General features: G+C 45.5%; 1 protein-coding gene across 1 annotated transcript in view; it reads right to left on the bottom strand.

Annotated features, from left to right (window-relative positions):
* The window catches only part of ncam2a (neural cell adhesion molecule 2a), a 543,279-nt gene that overhangs the window by 487,706 nt on the left and 33,564 nt on the right, over positions 1 to 22,009 (bottom strand). Inside the window, exons 3-5 of the mRNA XM_078231910.1 lie at positions 9,970 to 10,289; positions 9,498 to 9,501; positions 4,358 to 4,420 (exon numbers count right to left, since the gene is read on the bottom strand). Coding sequence (XP_078088036.1) covers positions 4,358 to 4,420; positions 9,498 to 9,501; positions 9,970 to 10,289 — 387 coding nt within the window. The remainder of the gene's footprint in view (positions 1 to 4,357; positions 4,421 to 9,497; positions 9,502 to 9,969; positions 10,290 to 22,009) is intronic.

Here is a 22,009-nt window from a genome sequence, read left to right as displayed (position 1 = left end):
AAACCAGAGCACCCGGAGGAAACTCACGCAGACACGGGGAGAACATGCAGACTCTGCATGGACAGTGACCCAAGCTGGTAATCGAACCCTGGACCCTGGCACTGTGAGGCAGCAGTGTTAACCACTGTGCTACCGTGACTCCATTTCAGAGGGCCTTGGCGAATCAGCCACATAGCTGTGTGTCTGGAGTCACATGAAGGCCAGACCAGGTAAGGATGACACATTTCCATTCTTAAAGAAAGAACCTTGTCCATTAGGCCACTGGGGCTGAATTGCCCTCATCAGCATTGAAAGTGGCACGCATCTGGTCAGAGATACGCTCTCATGCACACGTACTTTCTGAGAACCATTTTAGGGTTTTCGCAGTCCAGGCCGTACCTGAGAAAGAGGCCACTGCTCAACCCAATGTGTTGGCTACTGGATTGGTCGCTACCAGTAGAAAAGGTAGGTTAAAATTTCAAGTTTTGTCAAATCACACTAGAACATTCTGATGAAGGGTCTATACCCAAAACGTTTGCACCAACCTGAAAAAAACTTGAAAGTAGCTGACATGATCCAAACTCCGCAATCTAGCTACCAGTTTCATCTCTCCCCTTGCTAGTCGACTGAAATTAAGCCAGTTTATTCACAACCTTGGCGTCATATCTGATGTTGAGATGAGCTTCCGAAAATATATTTGCACCTTCAATAAGACCACCTATTTCCATCTCCATAATCATCACTCAATGTCACCCTTGTCTCAGCTTACCTGCTGCTGAAACCCTATCCATGCCTCTGTTACCTCTCGATTTGACTCTTCCATACACTCCTCGCTGCTCACCCACATTCTACCCTCTGCAAACTTAAGGTCATCCAAAATTTTGTTGGTCATATCGTAACTCACAGCAATTCCATTCCACTATCACCCCTGTGCATGTTGACCTACGCTGGCTCCCATCTCCATTTTAAAATTCTCATCCATGTTGTCAACTCCTGAATGGCCTTAACCCTCCCTATCTGCAACATCTCCTTCAATGTCACAACACTCTGAGATGCCTGTGCTCCTCCAATTCCAGCCTCCTGTGTGTCACCAACTGTAATCCCCTCACCATTGGTGGCTGTGTCTTCAGTTTTTTAAATTCCAAAGATTATTTATTCGTGTCCCAAGTAGGCTTACATTAACACTGCAATGAAGTTACTGTGAAAATCCCCTAGTCGCCACACTCCGGTGCCTGTTCGGGTACACTGAGGGAGAATTTAGCACGGCCAATCCACCTAACTCGCAAATCTTTGGCCTGTGGGAGGAAACCAGAGCACCCGGAGGAAACCCACGCATACACAAGGAGAACATGCAGACTCCACACAGGCAGTGTCCCAAGCCGGGGATTGAACCCGGGTCCCTGGTGCTTGAGGCTGGAGTGCTAACCACTGTGCCACCGTGCCACCCCCCAGGCCCCAAGCTCTGATGATCTGCTCCCCTCATTTCTCCACCTCCCTACCTCACTTCCCTCCTTTCAGAAACTTCTTAAAGCCGACCTCATTGTCCAGTTAAAGTAAAAGGTTTATTTATTAGTCACAAGTAAGGCTTACATTAACACTGCAATGAAGTTACTGCAAAATTCCGCTAGTCGCCACAGTCCGGTGCCTGTTCAGGTCAATGAGCCTAACCAGCGTGTCTTTCAGAATGTGGGAGGTAACCGGAGGAAACCCACACAGACACAGGGAGAGCGTGCAAACTCCACACAGACAGTGACCCAAGCCGGGAATCGAACCCGGGTCCCTGGCACTGTGAAGCAGCAATGCTAACCACTGTGCCACCCTGCTGCCCAAAGGTGTGTGGGTTAGGTTGATTGGCTAATTTGCCATTTAGTGTCAGGGGGATTAGCAGGGTAAATACATAGGGGTTTACGGGGATATGTGCCTGGGTGGGATTGTGGTTGGTGCAGTATCAATGGGCTGAGTGGCCTCCTTCTGCACCATAGGGATTCTATGATTCTATGCTAAATATTAGCCAGCCATGAAATTATTGATGTTCACCTGAGGAGCAGATGTCTCCCTCGGAACGTCAGCACCCCATCAGTACCGCACCGATATGTCAGCTGAGATTTTGTTGCAGAAGTTATTCGAGTAGGACTTGAACCTTTCGACCCAGAGGCAAGAGTGATGAGCCACAGTTGACATTTAGATGAACAGCCGCGAATTGCCAGTGGATTGAAATGCCTCTTACATCTGTTCATATTTCCACTCAAAAGTAGTTCATTATTTCATTTCCATTAACCCTCATTATATCTCGTACGCCTCACTTTACAGTGGGGTTTATTAGATATGCATTAGCAAATCATTACAATTGTTGCAGATGTTTAACAAAATTGCTGAGATTAGATTTGCTGGTCAAAGCTCTGACAGTCGCAATATGTATTAATATTCCCGCAATAACTGGCACCATTTATGAAGCAAAAAATCCTTTCAAATTTTTCAATATTAATTGGCCGCTTGGAAGAGGCTTGCTCAGCAGTAACCTATTACTTTTTCACTTTACTGGAAAGACCCTTGCTGTTTTGTCTCAGTGCATCACCTTCAGTATGGTTTTTATATCGTCAGCTATTAGTAAAGTAAAGTTTATTTATTAGTCACAGGGAAGGTTTACATTAACACTGCAATGAAGTTACTGTGAAATTCCCCTAGTTGCGACACTTCGGCACCTCTTCGGGTCAATGCACCTCACCAGCACGTCTTTCAGAATGTGGGAGGAAACCGGAGCACCTGGAGGAAACCCACGCAGATACGGGGAGAATGTGCAAACTCCACACAGACAGTCACCCAAAGCTGGAATCAAACCTGAGTCCCTGGCACTGTGAGACAGCAGTGCTAACCACTATGCCACTGGCTATTGGATTTAAGATGAAAAAGCTATATCTTTGTCACACATCGGTTTAGAAATGTTCTCATCTCTTCAACTCTTCTAGTATATGTGGCAATAATATATCAAATCAAATCAAATCAAAAATCAAATCAAACAAGGCCATAAGACCATAAGACATAGGAGCAGAATTAGGCCATTCGGCCCATAGAGTCTGGCCCGCTGTTCAGTCATGGCTGATATTTTTCTCATCCCCATTCTCCTGCCTTTTCCCCATAATCCCTGACCCCCTTATTAATCAAGAACCTATCTACCTCTGTCTTAAAGACACCCAATGACCTGGCCTCCACAGCCTTCTGCAGCAAAGAGTTCCACAGATTCACCACTCTCTGGCTGGAGAAATTCCTCCTCATCTCTGTTTTAAAGGATCGTCCCTTTAGCCTGAGGTTGTCCTCTAGTTTTTCCTACTAGTGGAAACATCCTCTCCACGTCCACTCTATCCAGGCCTCGCAGTATCCTGTAAGTTTCATTAAGATCCCCCCTCATCCTTCTAAACTCCAACGAGTACAGACCCAGAGTTCTCAAACATTCCTCGTACGACAAGCGGGGATCAGTCTGCCGACCACAGAGGCCCATCCTTCGCTGTGGGATTTTGCTGTGCACAAAATTTCCTCTGCTACACTTCTATTATTGCACTGGCTGTGAAGCACACACGGGCCATGTTGATTTTGTGAAAGGAGCTATGTAAATGCAGTTCCTTCATTTCACTGCCTTGGTCTGAAGCATCGACCATTCAGGCCGGGCATCTGCCTTAAGCTGTGCATTCAGATTAATGTGTATAATCCAACAAGGCTGCACATCCAGCTCAAACTGTACATCCAAGGAGATGGGGAGGTGATAGCCTAGTGGCATTATCGCTCAACTAGTAACCCCGAAACTCAGCTAATGTTCTGGGGCCCCCAGGTTCGAATCCCGCCATGGCAGATGGTGGAATTTGAATTCAATTAAAAGAACCTGGAATTAAGAATCTACTGATCACCATGAAACCAAAGCTGATTGTTGGAAAAACCCATCAGGTTCATTAATGCCCTTTAGGGAAGGAAATTTGCCATCCTTACCTGGCCTGGCCTACATGTGACTCCAGAGACACAGAAATGTGGTTGACTCTCGATTGCCCTCTGAAATGGCCGAACGAGACACTCAGTTCAAGGACAACTAGGGATGGGCAACAAATGCTGGCCAGCCAGCGACGCCCATGTCCCACTAATGAATTAAAACAAATCTGAATCAACACAGTAAGGAGTCTAACAATACCAGGTTAAAGTCCAACAGGTTTATTTGATTTATCAGGTTTATCAGATCTTCCACTTACCTGACGAAGGAGCAGCGCTCCAAAAGCTAGTGGCGTTTGCTACCAAATAAACCTGTTGGACTTTAACCTGGTGTTGTTAGACTCCTTACTGTGTTTACCCCAGTCCAACGCCGGCATCTCCACATCATATCTGGATCAAAACATACTTTCGGATCAGGCCTCTTTAGCTTGCGCGGAGGTGGCAAGAGCTGGCGAACTCTCGGAATTTCCTGGGATGGAATGGGAAGAGCTACTCATGGTCCATCTCCGATCTTAGCGGAAGATTGAAAAAAGAGTAAGTGTGATGATTGGCTGTTAGTTACAGACAGGAACTGGACTGCATCTGGTGGTAATTAAATCTTACTGTGTTTGGTTAAAACCCGCCACAAAATAACATGTATTGAGAAGGAGATCGATAGATTAATAATTGGTATGGGCATTAATGTGCAAAGGTAACCAAATAGAGTTGAGGTGTGAATAAAGCACAATTTCAGTAAATGCCAGAGCAGGTGGCATGGTGGCACAGTGGTTAGCACTGCTGCCTCACAGTGCCAGGGACCCAGGTTCAATTCTGGCCTCGGGTCACTGTCTATGTGGAGTCTGCATATTGTCTCTGTGTCTGTGTGGATTTCCTCCGGGTGCTCCGGTTTCTTCCAACACTCCAAAGATGTGTAGGTTAGGTGGACTGGCCATGCTAAATTGCTCCTTAGTGTCACAATATGTGTAGGTTAAGTGGATTAGCCATGGGAAATATGTGGGGTTATAGGGGGAGGACCTGGGTAAAGCACTCTGTCAGAGAGTCGATGCAGACTCAATGTGCCAAATGGCCTCTTCTGCACTGTAGGGATTCTATAATTCATGGAGAGTGGGAGATGGAAGTCCAGCCAGGAAAGAATTGGAACCACCAAATCTGGATTTAACAACCTAGATTTTTGAAGAGTTGTGGAGGATGCAGGGGCCTTTAAAAATAGCAGGTAGGATCTGCATCCAAAAGTCCCACCCCCATTTCTGATTGGAGACCAGGGCAGAACATGATTCACACACAAGGAAAAGCTGAACTCAGGAAGGCCATTTGAACTTCAAACCTTCCACTTTTCGGTTGCAAGAAGGGCTTTATCTTGCAGCTTGTGGGTTATGAATTCTTAGAGTTGATGTAAATGGCTGAATAAGGTCTATGGAACTGTCAAGCTGTCAAGTTATTTAAATGGTCTGCCCTTTAAAAATTTAATGTTGAAAAACTGTGTCGTGTGCCGGCTGGAGGTTGTGTTTCTGAAGAACGTTGCCCCAATTTCAACAATAGCAACTTATGTGAGTGGAACAAAATCTGTTCCATCAGTTTCAATAGTTGCTTGTTGTCATAACCCTAAGTGTTATAATCACAGCATTGTTACTTCTTGACTGTTTTCCACCACCTAACAAAACAGCTGGGACAAAGTCCCAAAGGATTGACGAGGGTCTATTAACCAGTCTGCCTCGCTACATGCAAGCCCCTGTGTCTGCCTCCAATCTGCTTTGGGGGGTAGGCGGGCCTGACTCCAAACTGCACTTGTATCTCTGATGCGCATCAATTGGACACGAGGCACGAAGCTTCGGTAAAAGAAGGCTTTTATTAACTAACAATGGAACTATCAGAACTTTAACACACTATCCCAGACTGAAGAGGTCCCACCCGAGCAGGGGGTCTTATACCTCTCCCAGGAGGCGGAGCCCGACTGGGATGTGCCACAACAGTAACAACCACAGGTGTATCACTCCCACCCTCGCCCAACAACAACATTAGAACAACCCAACAACAACATTAGAACAATCCCACAGTGGGAACCAACGATGGTTCACCACAATCTCCTGCCCCAAACCCCTGGAATGAAGATCCCGCCATTCGGGGCACTTTGTCCAGAGGTGGGTGCAGTGAGTCCGGAGATTTCTTGACTCTGCGCAGCTGCCTCAGGAGCACAGAATCCAGGCCTGGAAAGGCACACATACACACGTGGGTTCCAGCAGCACATGAGCTGAGGCAGGCTGGAATTGGACAATGTTACAAGGGTGGATCTGCATCAATCCCATGCCTCCAAAAGACCGGTGTGAAGATCGAGAGCGCAGCAGAAGATAAGCAGTCAGGGTGATACTGGAGGAAGACAAGTCTCTGACAAGGGTGTCACATAAACAACAGCAAGAAATCCGCTTCAGCATAACATACTAATCAACAATTAGAACGAAAGGATACAAAAAGCTCCTGTCTACAATTAACACATGTTAATGTTAATTAACATGGCTCAGGAGTAATTCTATTGTTCCCCATTATTAGTGATGTCATTTATCCAGCATATTAAATGACACATTAAAGGTTTTAGCTCCCCTGAGGGTGCTTAGAAGCTGCAGCATCAGACAGCACGCTCTGCACTTACCAGACAGAACAGGGCTAGTGTGAAGATAGAGCAACCAAGGATAATTATATCTACATATTCTTGCACTCACACAGACGTAAACATGCACACACATACAGAGACAGAAATATACTCACAGAAATGTACAGAGACACAGAGGTACGCACACAACACACACACACACACAAATATACTCACAAATATACAGAGAAACATAGGTACATAAACACACACAGAAGAAATATACTCACAGAAATATACAGAGACATATAGATACGCACACAACATACACATACAGAAACAAATTCACACACACGCACGCATACACACATACATGCACATACACACACTCCCAGTTGTAGAGGTACAGTAAGAAGTCTCCCAACACCAGGTTAAAGTCCAACAGGTTTATTTGGAATCACGAGCTTTCGGAGCACTGCTCCTTCATCAGGTGAGTGGAGTCCACAGAGACACACAGGTATGCACACAACATACACACAAATATACTCACAAATATGCAAAGAAACATAGGTACATACACACATACACACACACACACACAGAAACAAAGCAGGGGAGTGGAGTCCAATCACCTGATGAAGGAGCAGCGCTCCGAAAGTTCATGATTCCAAATAAACCTGTTGGACTTGAACCTGGTGTTTTGAGACTTCTTACTGTGCCCACCCCAGTCCAATGCCGGCATCTCCACCTCAGTTGTAGTGGTGTCAGTGGGGCTAATTAGGTTGCTCTTTGAAAGAGCTAGCACGAACTCAATAGGATGAATGGCCTTCTTGTGTGCTGTACTATTTTATGATTCCTTGATTCCGTATGAGCATAAACAATTATCAATTGACATGTGGTGGCAATGGGTATCACTTTTACAGCCAATGGTGATTCTCCTAGATTAATAGCGGCACATTTTGCAGTCGGAGCTCACTTAACACTTTTCCTGAAAGGTGCTTGATCTGTTCTGACTCCAATCGGTCTACTGCCTCACTGCCCCACTTGGCCAACGTTGTCAAGGTTACAGGTCACGTCTACCATCCTGAGCGGCTAATTCAGCTCAGAGCAGGAAATCAAATCCTCTCGATCCACATGGTTCAGCAAAGCAAGCGCTGCAAACAAGCTTGTCAAGGGACCTCCTCAGATCAGTTTCAAACTCACCGCATCAAAGAGTTTCACAGATCTAATCAAGTTACTGAATGAAATATCAACAGAGAGAAAGAAAACAAGATAAGTTGCATTTACGTGGCACCTTTATTGACATTAGGACTTCTCAAAGCCAATGACGTACTCTTGAAGTCATCAGCATAATATAGAAAACACGAGTCTACACAGCAAGCTCCCAGAAACTGCAACAGTAAAACAATCTGCTTCAGTAGCGTTGGTTGGGGATCAATATTGACCACAACACTGGGGGGAGAACTCACCAAATTTCCTTCAAAATAGTGCCATGGGATCTTTTAAATCCACTCAACAGGATGAAGGGGCCTCAGTGTAACATCCCATCCAAAATGTCGACACCTCTGACTCTGCAGCACTCTCTGAGTACCGCTCTGAATTGTCAGTTGAGACCCCATGGACAATAATGACAATAATCTCTCCCTCAATGTCAACAAAACAAAGGAGATTGTCATCGACTTCAGGAAGCGTAGTGGAGGACATGCCCCTGTCGACATCAATGGGGATGATATAGAAATGGTCAAAAGCTTCAAGTTTTTGGGTGTCCAAGTCACCAACAACCTGTCCTGGTCCCCCCATGCCGACACTATCGTTAAGAAAGCACACCAACGCCACTACTTTCTCAGAACACTAAGGAAATTTGGCACATCAGCTCCGACTCTCACCAACTTTTACAGATGCACCAAAGAAAGCATTCTTTCTGGTTGTATCACAGTTTGATATGGCTCCTGCTCTGCCCAAGACCACAAGAAACTACAAAAGGTTGTGACTGTAACCCAATCCATCACGCAAACCAGCCTCCCATCCATTGACTCTGTCTACACTTCCCGCTGCCTCAGAAAAACAGCCAGCATAACTAAGGACCCCACGCACCCTGGAGATTCTCTCTTCCACTTTTTTCCGTCGGGAAAAAGATACAAAAGTCTGAGGTCATGTACCAATCGACTTAAGAACAGCTTCTTCCTCACACTAAGTTGATCCTTCTCTATACCCTAGCTATAACTGTAACACTACATTCTGCACCCTCATTTCCTTCTCTATGAATGGTATGCTTTGTTTGCAGAGCAGGCAAGAAACAATACTTTTCACTGTATGCCAATACATGTGACAATAATAAATCAAATCAAATCAAGTTCTGAGACTCACATTAGAATTGGTTAAAGTTAAAAGTTTATTTATTAATGTCACAAGTAGGCTTACATTAACACTGCAATGAAGTTACTGTGAAAATCCCCTAGTCGCCACTGTTCAGGTACACTGAGGCAGAATTTAGCATGGCCAATACACTTACCTAACCAACACACCTTTCAGGCTGTGGGAGGAAACGGGAGCACCCAGAGGAAACCACGCAGACACGGGGAGAACGTGCAAACTCCACACAGACAGTGACCCAAGCCGGAAATCTAACCCAGGTCCCTGGCGCTTTGAGGCAGCAGTGCTAACCACTGTGCCACCGTGCCGCCATAAATAAAATAGACAAGGGTAAGGGCAGGGGAGGGGCTTGGGCATGCATGGGCACATCTCCTTGCCTTACAGGTGGCAAGACTCCGAGGTTAAAGTGATCTGGACTGTTCTGTGTGGGGGTGTATCCAAAATGGAAACAGGAATAATCTCATCCTAGTGCGGGGTGGGGGGTGCACTTCTTCAGATGGGGCAGATACATGTTCAAGGGACATTCCACTGCACCCAACCATGTCTTTGGGGATCTGATTCTGATTTAGTGGCGCTAAAACCAGCTCACCTTGCTGAGAACAAAAGAAGATAATGAATTCGGCCATAGTACAGCAGTTACATATTTGCTTTTGGCTTGTGACTGGACCCGTCAATTGTTATAAATTAGCAGGAGAGAATGTTCTGTCACACTGGCTGCTGAGATGCAGATGGATTTGATTGCATTTACAGAGGGCCCGAGGGAGTACAGAGCTGTAAAACTCATTTCGGAATATACTGTTCAGGTATCACCCGTGTGAAAAGCAGCTGCGTCTGAATTAATAGTGCACAAAGATTCCTTCCTGTGATTTCAAGCTGATGATGGTCTTATCTTAATGGATAAATGTACCAACCTCTGCACAACCGCTGTACGTTTAATAACTGGCGCACATCAGAAATTTGAATCTATTTAAAGCACCTTGTATCAGTTCGAAACAGGGGCATCTGTCGGCAACTCCCTGAGGCTGAACCAGTCTGTTTGCAACCCTGGTGTCATATTTTACCATGGGATGAACTCCCGGCCACTTATTTCCACCTCCGACTCTGTCTCTTGTCTCAGTTCTTCCTCCGCTGCTGAAATTGTTATCCACACCTTTGCGACCTCTAGGCTTAACCGTTCCAATGTACCGGCCAACTTCTCACCTTCCCCCCTTCCATAACACATCCAAAACTCTGCTGCCCGTGTCTGAACTTGCACCGAATCCCATTCACTTGTTACCCCTGTGCTCACTGGCCTAAACTGACTCCTGATGAGGCCACATGGCGATGTTAAGATTCTGAAGAGCAAGGCTTTGATAAGGCATATGTAGTGTAAGGCCACTTCCTAGTTTTGAGAAAGGATAATGAGTTGTTTAAAGCTTCACAACACCAGGTTAAAATCCTGGTCAATTTGGAATCACAAGCTTTTGGAGCACTGCCCCTTCATCAGGTGAGTGGAGGTTAATTCACAATCACGGTATATATAGACAGAGACACAATTGCAAGATAACTACAGATTGGAATGTGAAGAATGGTTGGAATGTGAGTCTTTACAGGTAATCAAGTCTTTACAGGTACAAACAGTGCGAGTGGAGAGAGGGATAATCACAAGTTAAAGAGGTGTGAATTGTCTCAAGTCGGGACAGTTAGTAGGACTGTGCAAACCCAGGCAGGATGGTGGGGGTTACAGTCTGACATGAACCCTAGATCCCGGTTGAGGCCGTCTTCATGTGTATGGAACTCGGCTTTCAGTTTCTGCTCAGCGATTCTGTGTTGTCGTGTGTCTTGAAGGCCGCCTTGGAAAACGCTTACCCGAAGATCAGAGGCTGAATGCCCGTGACCGCTGAAGAGCTCCCGTACAATACGCTGCAGGTAAGGATGTCCCGAGGTGTGGTCCATCGGCGAGATGAAGCAGACACTGCGAAAACGGATGAACGGACTCCACACGACAATCACCAGGCCGGAGAGTTCCCTTCCAGTCGGGGAACACTTCAGCAGTCCTTATTTGTTCCTGCATCTTTTCCACTATATGTCTAATTCTCTTTTGAAAGTTCCTGTTGAATCCTTACAGGCAGCGCATTCCATATCGTAACAACTCACTGTGTAAAACAATTTCTTCACATCTCCCCTCTGGTTTCCTTTTATGTGACATGTTATCCTTTCCTCATAATTCCCTCATATCGCTTCTAATCTTCCTTCTCACCTCAGCAGCACACACTATATTTTTCATGGTCACTTGTACTCATGTTAATCTGGTGTTATCATATGCTTTCTTTTTAAGCTTCTGTTCAGTTGCTTCTTTCTCTTTATCCTTGAAACTCTATCTTCTGATGCACACTCTTTGCCTGACAGGAATATATATCATTTTTATATCGATCTTACTTCAGGAAATCCCCCACTGTTGACCTCGTCATCAGATCTACTTTGGAAGTGGGAATCTCTCCGTCAGAGCCCTTTCGAAAAGGAAGTCTTGATACCTCTGACTCTTAGAAACCCTACAGTGCAGAAGGAGGCCATTCGGCCCATCGAGTCTGCACCGACCACAATCCCACCCCACATATTTACCCGCTAATCCCTCTAACCTACACATCCCAGGACTCGAAGGGGCAATTTTTAACCTGGCCAATCAACCTAACCCGCACATCTTTGGACTGTGGGAGGAAACCGGAGCACCCGGAGGAAACCCACGCAGACACGAGGAGAATGTGCAAACTCCACACAGACAGTGACCCGAGCCGGGAATCGAACCCAGGACCCTGGAGCTGTGAAGCAGCAGTGCTAACCACTGTGCTACCGTGCCGCCCTTGCCAAAAAGGATTCTTATCGTTGTGAACCATTTTAAGTAGAGTGTTACGAGGAACCTCTTTTACAGAGAGGATGTTTCCATCAGGACTCCTGCTAAAAAGGGTGTCTTGCCATTGGAACTTGATGTAAAAAAATGAAGAGCCTTTTCAAAGAGCAAGTGCCACTGCCTTTTAAAGAAACTCCGGACCTTCTTTTAAGGATGGAGTTTATCCATAAACCTTTTTAAGGAACAAAGGACAGCTGAGTTTTACAGAGAAAATACAACATCGGAACATTTTTTCTCTGGAGCGTAGAAGTTTGAGGGGTGATCTGATAGAGGTCTATAAAATAATGAGGAGCATAGATCAACCAGATAGTCAATATCTTCCCAAAGGTAGGGGAGTCTAAAACTAAAGGGCATAGGTTTAAGGTGAGAGGGGAGAGATACAAAAGGGTTCAGAGGGGCAATTTTTTCACAGAGAGGGTGGTGAGTGTCTGGAACAAGCTCCCAGAGGTAGTAGTAGAGGCGGGTACAATTTTGTCTTTTAAAAAGCGTTTAGGCAGTCACATGGGTAAGATGGGTATAGAGGGATATGGGCCAAATGCGGGCAATTGGGACTAACTTAGGGGTTTAAACAAAAGGGCGGCATGGACAAGTTGGGCCAAAGGGCCTGTTTCCATGCTGTAAACCTCTATGTCTATGACTTTAATTCCTTCCACCCAAAGTGTTTAATTTCAACATAAATCTACTCCTTTTCCAGTTACCTCATTTCAGTTTTTAGGGGAGACAGTGGCGGAGTGGTATTGTTGCTGGACTGGTAATCCAGAAGCCCAAGGTAATGCTCTGGGGACCCTGGTTCAAATCCCACCATGGCAGGTGGTGAAACTTGAATTCAATAGAAATCTGAAGTTAAAAGTCTGATGATGAACAAACAAAGAACAATACAGCACAGGAACAGGCCCTTCGGCCCTCCAAGCCCGCGCCGCTCCCTGGTCCAAACTAGGCCATTCTTTTGTATCCCTCCATTCCCACTCCATTCATGTGGCTATCTAGATAAGTCTTAAACGTTCCCAGTGTGACGGCCTCCACCACCTTGCCTGGCAGCGCATTCCAGGCCCCCACCACCCTCTGTGTAAAATACGTCCTTCTGATATCCGTGTTAAACCTCCCCCCCCCCTCACCTTGAACCTATGACCCCTTGTGAACGTCACCACCGACCTGGGAAAAAGCTTCCCACCGTTCACCCTATCTATGTTTTTCATAATTTTATACACTTCTATTAGATCACCCCTCATCCTCCGTCTTTCCAGTGAGAACAACCCCAGTTTACCCAATCTCTCCTCATAACTAAGCCCTTCCATACCAGGCAACCACGATGACCATGAAACCATTGTTGATTATCAGAAAAACCCATCTGGTTCACTAATGTCCTTTAGGGAAGGAAATCTGCTGCCCTTACCTGGTTTGGCCTACAAGTGACTCCAGAGCCACAAAAGTGGTTGACTCTTAACTGCCCTCAAGGATGGGCAATAAATGCTGACCCAGCTAACGATGCCCACATCGCATGAATGAATTTTTAAAAAGTCATTCTATTCGCTATTTTCTCAGGTACTTGTCTTGTTTCCTCCTGAAAGTCTCTAAGATATTTGTCTCAACCATTCTCTTGGTAGTGAATTCCACATTTACACATTTCATGATACGGGAAGGTCGGAGGGCAGGGGTTGCCCTGGAGGGATCGGGAGGGGGTGATTTCAGTGTGGGGTTAGGCTGGGGGCAGGGTGGGGTTTGGAGGAGAGCCAGAGTTCCCAGGTCCCAGAGGAGAGGATGCCCCAAATCTGAAGGGGCCTTCCTGCCCAAGATGGTTGTTTCTAACTTTCTCATGTTCCCATCTTGCTCTGACACCAGTCTAACAATCGAGGCTGGGAATTAAATGGCAACTTAAGGGCCTTAGCGCTGCAAAATCTGAGTTGGGCAAGCTGGATCCTGGAGGGAATCCTGTCCATCTCACCACTTCAGAACCAACCAGGGTGAGGAAGGGGTTGATGGGGGAGCTGGGGGAGTGTAAAAGTCTGGCCACTGTCTTGTATCAATGGACCCCATGAATGACAAAAGACATTTTGAAGAATTGTATCATGTCCCCTTTAAGTTCCCTCTTCAACTTTATTCCTTGCGCAGTAACAGCAAACCATTGGGCCATACCACTCGGCCTTTATGTAAATGGTCCAATTCTCATATCCTTTGGCTTTCTGTGAATGAATAAGCCTTTCCAGCTCACTGCCAGGGACAAAGGTGAAAATTACCCTCAGTGTCTTCACTAATTCTCCAACTTAAAGAGGCAGCCTTGCCAAGAAGGCCTCTTTGATTGGAATGATAGAATCCCCACAGTGCAGAAGAGGCCATTTGTCCCATCAAGTCTGCAATGACTGTCTGACAGATTGTCTTACTTTGGACCTCTCCCCTGCCCTATCCCTGTAACCCCACACATTTCCCATGGCTATTCCATCTAAACTAAACATCTTGCAACACTAACAGGCAACTTAGCATGGCTAATCCACTTGACCTGCACATCTTTCAAATGTGGAAGGAAACTGGAGCTCCCGGAGGAAACCCATGCAGCACGGGGAGAATGTGCAAATTCCACACCGGCAGTCACCCAAGGCCGGTATTGAACCTGGGTCCCTGGCACTATGAGGCAGCAGTGCTAACCACTGTGCCCATCGAGCTAAGGTAGAAACTTTCCAAACTTACCATTAGAAAATATTTAATTGCAAATTTCGAAACTGAGGTTAATAGGTCTTTGTTAGCCAAGGGCAATAAGTACTCTGTAGCCCATGGAAGTAGAAGAAGTTAAGACATAGATCAGCCATTGCCCGGGGAAACTGGCTCATAGGCCTGAATGGCGCAACCTGTTTTATACAAAAACAGAAAATACTGGAAAATCTCAGCAGCTCTGACAAAGGGTCATCCAGACTCGAAACGTTGGCTCTATTCCCTCTCCACAGATCCTGTCAGACGTGTTGAGATTTTCCCAGCATTTTCTGTTTTTTGTTTCCGATTGCAGCATCCACAGTATTTTGCCTTTCTCATCCTGTCTTATGTTCTGAAAACATTTAGAATCATAAAATCATAGAATCTGTACCGTACAGAAGGAGGTCATTTGGCCCATCGAGGCTGCACCAACAACAAAACCGCCCTATCCCCGTGACCCCACATATTTTCCCTGTTAATCTCCCCGAAACTAGGGTTAATTTAGCATGGCCAATCAATCTAACCCACACATCTTTGGAATGTGGGAGGAAACCGGAGCACCTGGAGAAAACCCACGCAGAAATGGGGAGAACGTGCAAACTCCACACAGACAGTGACCCAAGCCCTGACGCTGTGAGGCAACAGGGCTAACCACTGTGCCACCGTGCCGCCCATTTAATTCAACAATTGTTTTTTTTTGCTATATCTATTCCTGTCGCTATTTTTTCTCTTGGTATTAACAACATGGTACAATCTGAATGCATCATATCAGGAACGAGCTTTATTAGTGTGTCGCGCTGTGAGATGGAGCTGAATTAATATGTTTGCAGCTGAAATGTCACAGTCTCTGAACCCTGCCCTGTGATCCTTACTGTATCTCTGCTGATATTAATCCAGCTCCCTCACGCTGTCAAACTCATTAACTCTTCCCAGCTAGCACTCCGTATTACTGACTCTATCTCTTCTGATATTAATCTCACTCTCTCGCTGTCAGGTTCAATAAATTCTTCTGGTCAACACTCCGTGTTACTGATGATATCTCTGCTAATATTAATCCAGCTTCTTCACATTGTTGGGCTCCATATCTCCTCTCCACAAGAGCCCTGTTCTACTGACTATTAATCCCCCTCTTTCACTCATGTGTCGCTCCACCAACCCCCCACCTCCAACCTCTCCCCCCCCCCACCATACTGTGTTAATGACCCAGGTGCGGGGGGGGGGGATTTTCCGGCTCCGCTCATCCCAAGACCGGAAAATCCTGCCCGAGGTCAATAGACCTTTGCATGGTCCGTGTCCCGCCCGCAACGATTCCTGCGGTGCGCAGGAGGGGAAGATTCCGCCCAGGATCTCTGCAAATGCTAATCCAGGTTCCACACACTGTCACTCAGTACCGCCTGGTGTTACCGACCATATCTCTACTGATGTTAATCCAGTTTCCTCACACTGTCACACAGTAATCCCTCTCCTCCGACTGCCCTGTGTTACTGACTGCGTCTCGAGTGACAAGAGAGTTGTGAAAATAGGACCAGACGGGGAAATGAACTTTGGCCATCTGGATGTGATGTCTAGAACATTGAAGTTGAATTTTAGGAAGTTTTGCCTGAATGTTTGATTTTTTTTGATTTATTATTGTCATATGTATTAGCATACAGTGAAAAGTATTGTTTCTTGCATGTAATACAGACAAAGCATACCGTTCATAGAGAAGGAAACGAGAGAGTGCAGAATTTTGCATTACAGTCATAGCTACGATGTCGAGAAAGATCAACTTAATGCAAGGTAAGTCCATTCAAAAGTCTGATGGCAGCAGGGAAGAAGCTGTTTTTGAGTCGGTTGGTCCGTGACCTCAGACTTTTGTATCTTTTTCCCGAAGGAACAAGGTGGAAGAGAGAATGTCCGGGGTGCGTGGGGTCCTTGATTATGCTGGCTGCTTTGCCGAGGCTGTGACAAGTGTAGACAGAGTCAATGGATGGGAGGCTGGTTTGCCTGATGGACTGGGCTCCATTCACGACCCTTTGTAGTTCCTTGTGGTCTTGGGCAGAGCAGGAGCCCCATACCAAGCTGTGATACATCCGGAAAGAATGTTTTCTATGGTGCATCTGTAAAAGTTGGTGTCAAGCTGTCTTCAAGGAGGATACTGGAGTTTGTTTCTCAGTCTTTCCTTTGAATCCAGAGGGTGCAGTGGAGGCAGTGAAATGGCCAGCGTTCTGCGGGATGACTGAGTAAACCCTAAGAAGACCCTCTGAAGATCTCCATCAAGCACAGCAGCATTGACACCAATGACTGGGAGGAATTTCCGACCAATCATTTAAAATGGTGACAACTAGTCCCTCAAGTTAGGAGCGGCATGGTGACACAGTGGTTAGCACTGCTGCCTCACAGCTCCAGGAATCCAGGTTCAATTCCCGGCTTGGGTCACTGTCTGAGTGGAGTTTGCACTTTCTCCCCGTGTCTGCGTGGGTTTCCTCCGGGTGCTCCGGTTTCCTCCCACAGTCCAAATATTTGCGGGTTAGATGGATTGGCCATGCTAAATTGCCACTTAGTGTCAGGGAACTAGCTGGGATAAATGCGTGGGGTTGTGGGGATAGGGCCTGGGTGGGTTGTAGTCAGTGCAGACACGATGGGCCGAATGGCTTCCTTCTGCACTGTAGGATTCCATGAAGCTACATTACACTTTGAATACGTACACCTTAATGATGAGGCAGAGGGGTGGCAAAAAAAGAAAGAATAGGAACTCAATGTTGTACTCTGCATCCCTCCAACACATGGGACATCCTGCCCTATGAACTCAAAGATCTGTGGGTTGCGAATCGGCCTGGTCAGTCACGTGAAGACCCATGGCAGAAACCCGTGACACTGAGCAGATTTCTTTCTTCAGTCGAGGGACAGCTGATGACAAGTTCTAATAATGTTAATCCAACTCTTTCACGCTGTCACTCTGTAACCACTGACTCTGCCTCTCCTCATGTTAATCCAAATCCGTCACAGCTAAATCATTGCGGAAAACCTCCGTTGGCGGCTGGGATTCTCTGGTGTCACTGAAAGAATTTGGCTGCAATGCCAAATTCTCTGTTCTCACTCCAAGCGGGGCGGGTAGGGATAAGGTCGGAGAATCCTGCCCCATATCTCCCAAGCTAGTATCCTCAATCATTGCGTCCAAAGCAACAGGGACAAAGGATGAGCTGTAATCTCTCACAGGGACCACACTTCTTTCAAAAGAACCTACTCTCTTGGCCTCCTCTCCTGCAGACCATGCTGGCCTCGTCAAAGAGGCTAGATACATTCTGATAGCTCACTTGTAGAATGATTTTTTTTAATCGGCTGAGTTTCAATGAGCCCTGGTTTTAAACAGAATTCACAGTGGGACTCAACCCAGAACCTTGATCTATAACAATCACTCTAAAACAAAAGCAAAATATGCCTGAAATAGGAACATAGTGTTATGGTTCAGGTCAGAAACTCCAAAGTGTTTTATGGAGCCCCTCCGGATCATAAGTTTTGCATCTTGAATTTAGCTAGGATAAGCATGATAGTATTCACTTCAGTTATGATTCAAGTGACCCACTAGGAAGCTTTTATCAAACAAAGTTTATTTAAGAATATAGTTAACATTCATGGAAAGAAAATTAGCAATAACTTTTATCAATTGCAAACAAAAACAAAACAACCACGATAATGTATACCCTTAACAAATATATCTAAGATGTTCCAATCCAATGGAAACCTTCCATAGACAAAACCCTTTAAACAAGTTCATCACAGCAAAGTCTAATGCTCACGTGATACTGGAATTGAGTCCTTTGGCTGGAGAATTGAAAACTCTCAGTCTTGTAAGTTCTAGTAGTCCTCTTGACAGATACAGTATAGTTTGAAGTCAAAACAGCTTCCCAGAACCTCAGGGTGAGACTCTGGTCAAGCCACCAACAACGGATTCTCCCCTTCAGAAAGACAAGACCTTGTTTTCAGATAACCAGCAGAATTTCAAAAAAAAAGGGAGAGAGAAACATTTCTTTTCTGCTTGCTGTCCCTTCTAAAAATTAAAACCTGCAGCTCAGAACTGAAAATGAAAGAGCTACTGCAACATGACCTGACAACCAGTTTTCCTCCTAACAATGCAGGGTCATAAAATTAATCTCAGCAAGTACCTGAGTCCCCATTTAAGCCACTTAAGGAGCAATAAAAGGATATCTGATAGATAGCTTGGCAACAATAAGAAACATTGAAGCTGTGAGAACATGATTTTTAAAAAGAAATTCTTTAAAGTACACTGTCACAATCGAAACTAAGAGCAGACGTAGGCACATTCAACCCTTCGAACCTGCTCCGCCATTCACTCAGATCATAGCTGATCTCTTCCTGGTCTCAAATCCACCTCCCTACCTGTTCAGCTTACCCTTTTTAAAATTAGAAATATATCTATCTCCTAACTTGAAACCATTTAATAATTCAGACTCCAACGCGCTATGGGGCAGCGAGTTCCACAAATTCTCCACCCTCTGCAAGAAGTAGTTCCTCCTCATCTCAGTTTTAAATCTACCGCCTCTCAACCTATAACTGTGACCTCTTGTTCTAGATTACCCCATAAGATGAAACATTTGGTCTACATTTACTTTATCAATCCCTTTTAAAATTTTATATCCCTCGATCAGATCCCCTTTCATCCTTCTAAACTCCAGCGAGTACAAGCCCAAAGTATTTAATCTCTCCTCATACGCCAACCTTTTTATCCCTGGAATCAATCTGGTGAACCTCCTCTGAACTGCCTCCAATGCCACCACATCCTTCCTCAAATAAGGAGACCAAAACTGGACACCGTATTCCAGATGTGGTCTCACCAACACCCTATACAATTGCAAAAACACTTCTCTACTTTTATACTCCAGTCCCCTTGCAATAAATGCCAACATCCCATTTGCCTTTTTTATTACGCGCTGCACCTGCATACTGACTTTCTACGTTTCATGAACAGAGACTCCCAGATCCCTCTGACCGGAAGAATTTGAAATAAAAACAGGAAATGCCAGAAATACTCAGCAGGTCAGGCAGCATCTGGGAACAGTAAGACGTCTCACAACACCAGGTTCAAGTCCAACAGTTTTATTTGGTGTCACGAGCTTTCAGAGTGCTGCTCCTTCATCAGGTGAGTAGAAAGTTAGGTTCACAAACAGGGCATATATAGACAAAGACTCAATTGCAAGATAATGGTTGGAATGTGAGTCTTACCATCATGGCTCTACCACCATGATGGTGGACTCACCTGATGAAGGAGCAGCGCTCTGAAAGCTTCTGATACCAAATAAACCTGTTGGACTTTAACCTGGTGTTGTGAGACTACTTACTATGCCTACCCCAGTCCAACGCCGGCAACTCCACATCATATATACAGGATGCACAATGGGAACTCACCAGGATTTCTTTACCAGTATTTCCTCAAACTTGTGACCTCAACTGTCTCAAAAAAGAGTAGCATGAATATGGGAACACCACTAACTTTAAGTTCCTCTCCAAGTCACACCCAGTCCTGACTGGGAAATGCATCACCATCCCTTTCTCATCTTGGGTCAAAATCCTGAAACTCCTTCCACAACAACACTCCATGTGCACCTTTATCACTCTGGCTGCCATGAAAGAAGGCTGTCCACTGTCTTCTGAAGAGCAAAAAGGGATGAACAATAACAATGACAGGGCAGCACGGTGGCACAGTGGTTAGTGCTGTTGCCTCACAGCGCCAAGGTCTGGTTCAAGTCTGGCCTTGCCATGTCCACGTGGGTTTCCTCCAGTTGCTCTGGTTTCCTCCCCCAGTCCAAAGATATGCAGGTTAGGTGGATTGGCCATGCTAAATTGTCCCTTAATGTCCCCAGGTGTGTAGGTTAGATGGATCAGCCATGGTAAATGTGTGGTGTTACAGAGATTGAGTGGGTAGGATATTCTGACAGAGAGTCAGTGCAGACTCAATGGGCGGAGTGGCCTGTCTTCAATGTAGGGGTTCTGTGGTTCTATGCTGTTGCTGGTTATAGAACTATGAATGCAATAGGATTGGTAAGTTCAGATGTGGGGCCATAACCTCTAGAGACCTGTAACTGGGTGTCAGTCAGAAATCTGACTCAGAGAGGGCACTGGATGATGGCCGTGTAAAAGTAATAACATCATGGGTGGCACGGTGACACAATGGTTAGCATTGCTGCCTCACAGCGCCAGCGACCAGGTTTGGATTTCCAGCTCGGGTTTGTGTGGAGTTTGCATATTCTCCCCGTGTCTGCGTGGCTTTCCTCTGAGTGCTCCGGTTTCCTCTCACAGTCCGAAAGACGTGCTGATGAGGTGCACTGGCCATGCTAAATTCTCCCTCAGTGTACCCGAACAGGCGCCGGCCTGTGGCGACTCGGGGATTTTCACAGTAACTTCATTGCAGTGTTAATGTAAGCCTACTTATGACAAATAAATAAACTTTTTGCGCTAGTGCAGTGTAGGACTGCTCTTCTGGGATTGGGGTTTAGGTGAGTGGTGTTTTGGGTATCTACAAATTTAAATGATGTCTTTGGCTACGATAGGTTGGTAGGTGAGGATCCAGTTCCATTTTAACAATGTCTACACCTGTTTTCGATATCAGATGGTGGGGAGTTAAAACCTCCCAACCCCCATCAATGTATTCAGCTGTGTATTCTCAGCTGCACATGCACACAAACATGCATATCCACACACATGTACAAGCACTGATATTATTCTCTGTACAGGTGTTATCTGAGCTCAACAAATACAATTCCAAAAAGAAAGTATCTTAGTGATGAAGCGGCTTTGCAGCAAATAGCGTTGCCTTGGCAACAAGACAATGTGAGATAATCTCACACCAGTGGATTGGGTGACTTTAACTGTGCTCATGGGCAGTCTTCCAACTTTAATAATCACTTTTGGATTTTTTTAATCTCTAATTATTTCTTTTTTTTTTAACAATTAGTTTACCGACCTCTCTGCTCAATTGGTTCATTTTCCAATCTGTACATCATGGTCAGTTTTTCTCTGCAGATGTGCCGTTTATATTTTTCTTCAGTCCTCATTAGTTTTTCAAATCAATTTTTAATATGTTTGTTTTGCTGGGTGTGGAAAAATGGTTGGGAAATATTGGCATCCGCATTTCGACTAGTGACCTTGACATATCAGGCCACTTGTGCTCCATTTCTGTGTGTGGCATTTTTAAATGTGTTTTTTTCAAGTTTATTTATTAGTGTCACAAGTAGTCTTACATTAACACTGCAATGAAGTTACTGTGAAAATCTCCTAGTTGCCACAGTCCGGCGCCTGTTCGGGTACACTGAGGGGGAATTTAGCACAGCTAATGCACCTAACTAGCACACCTTTCAGACTGTGGAAGGAAAGCGGAGCACCCAGAGGAAACCCACACACACTACGCACAGACAATGTCCCAAGCCAGGAATTGAACCCAGGTCCCTGCCGTGAGGCTGCAGTGCCAACCACTGTGCCACTGTGGTTACACATGCCTTAAGCACTTTCTAAATTCTGCAACTGAGAAAATAGAA

Source organism: Mustelus asterias, chromosome 17, assembly GCF_964213995.1.
Source record: "Mustelus asterias chromosome 17, sMusAst1.hap1.1, whole genome shotgun sequence".
NCBI lineage: Eukaryota > Metazoa > Chordata > Chondrichthyes > Carcharhiniformes > Triakidae > Mustelus > Mustelus asterias.
Note: the sequence above shows the minus strand (reverse complement) of the source record. Positions and strands in the feature narration are given on the sequence as shown.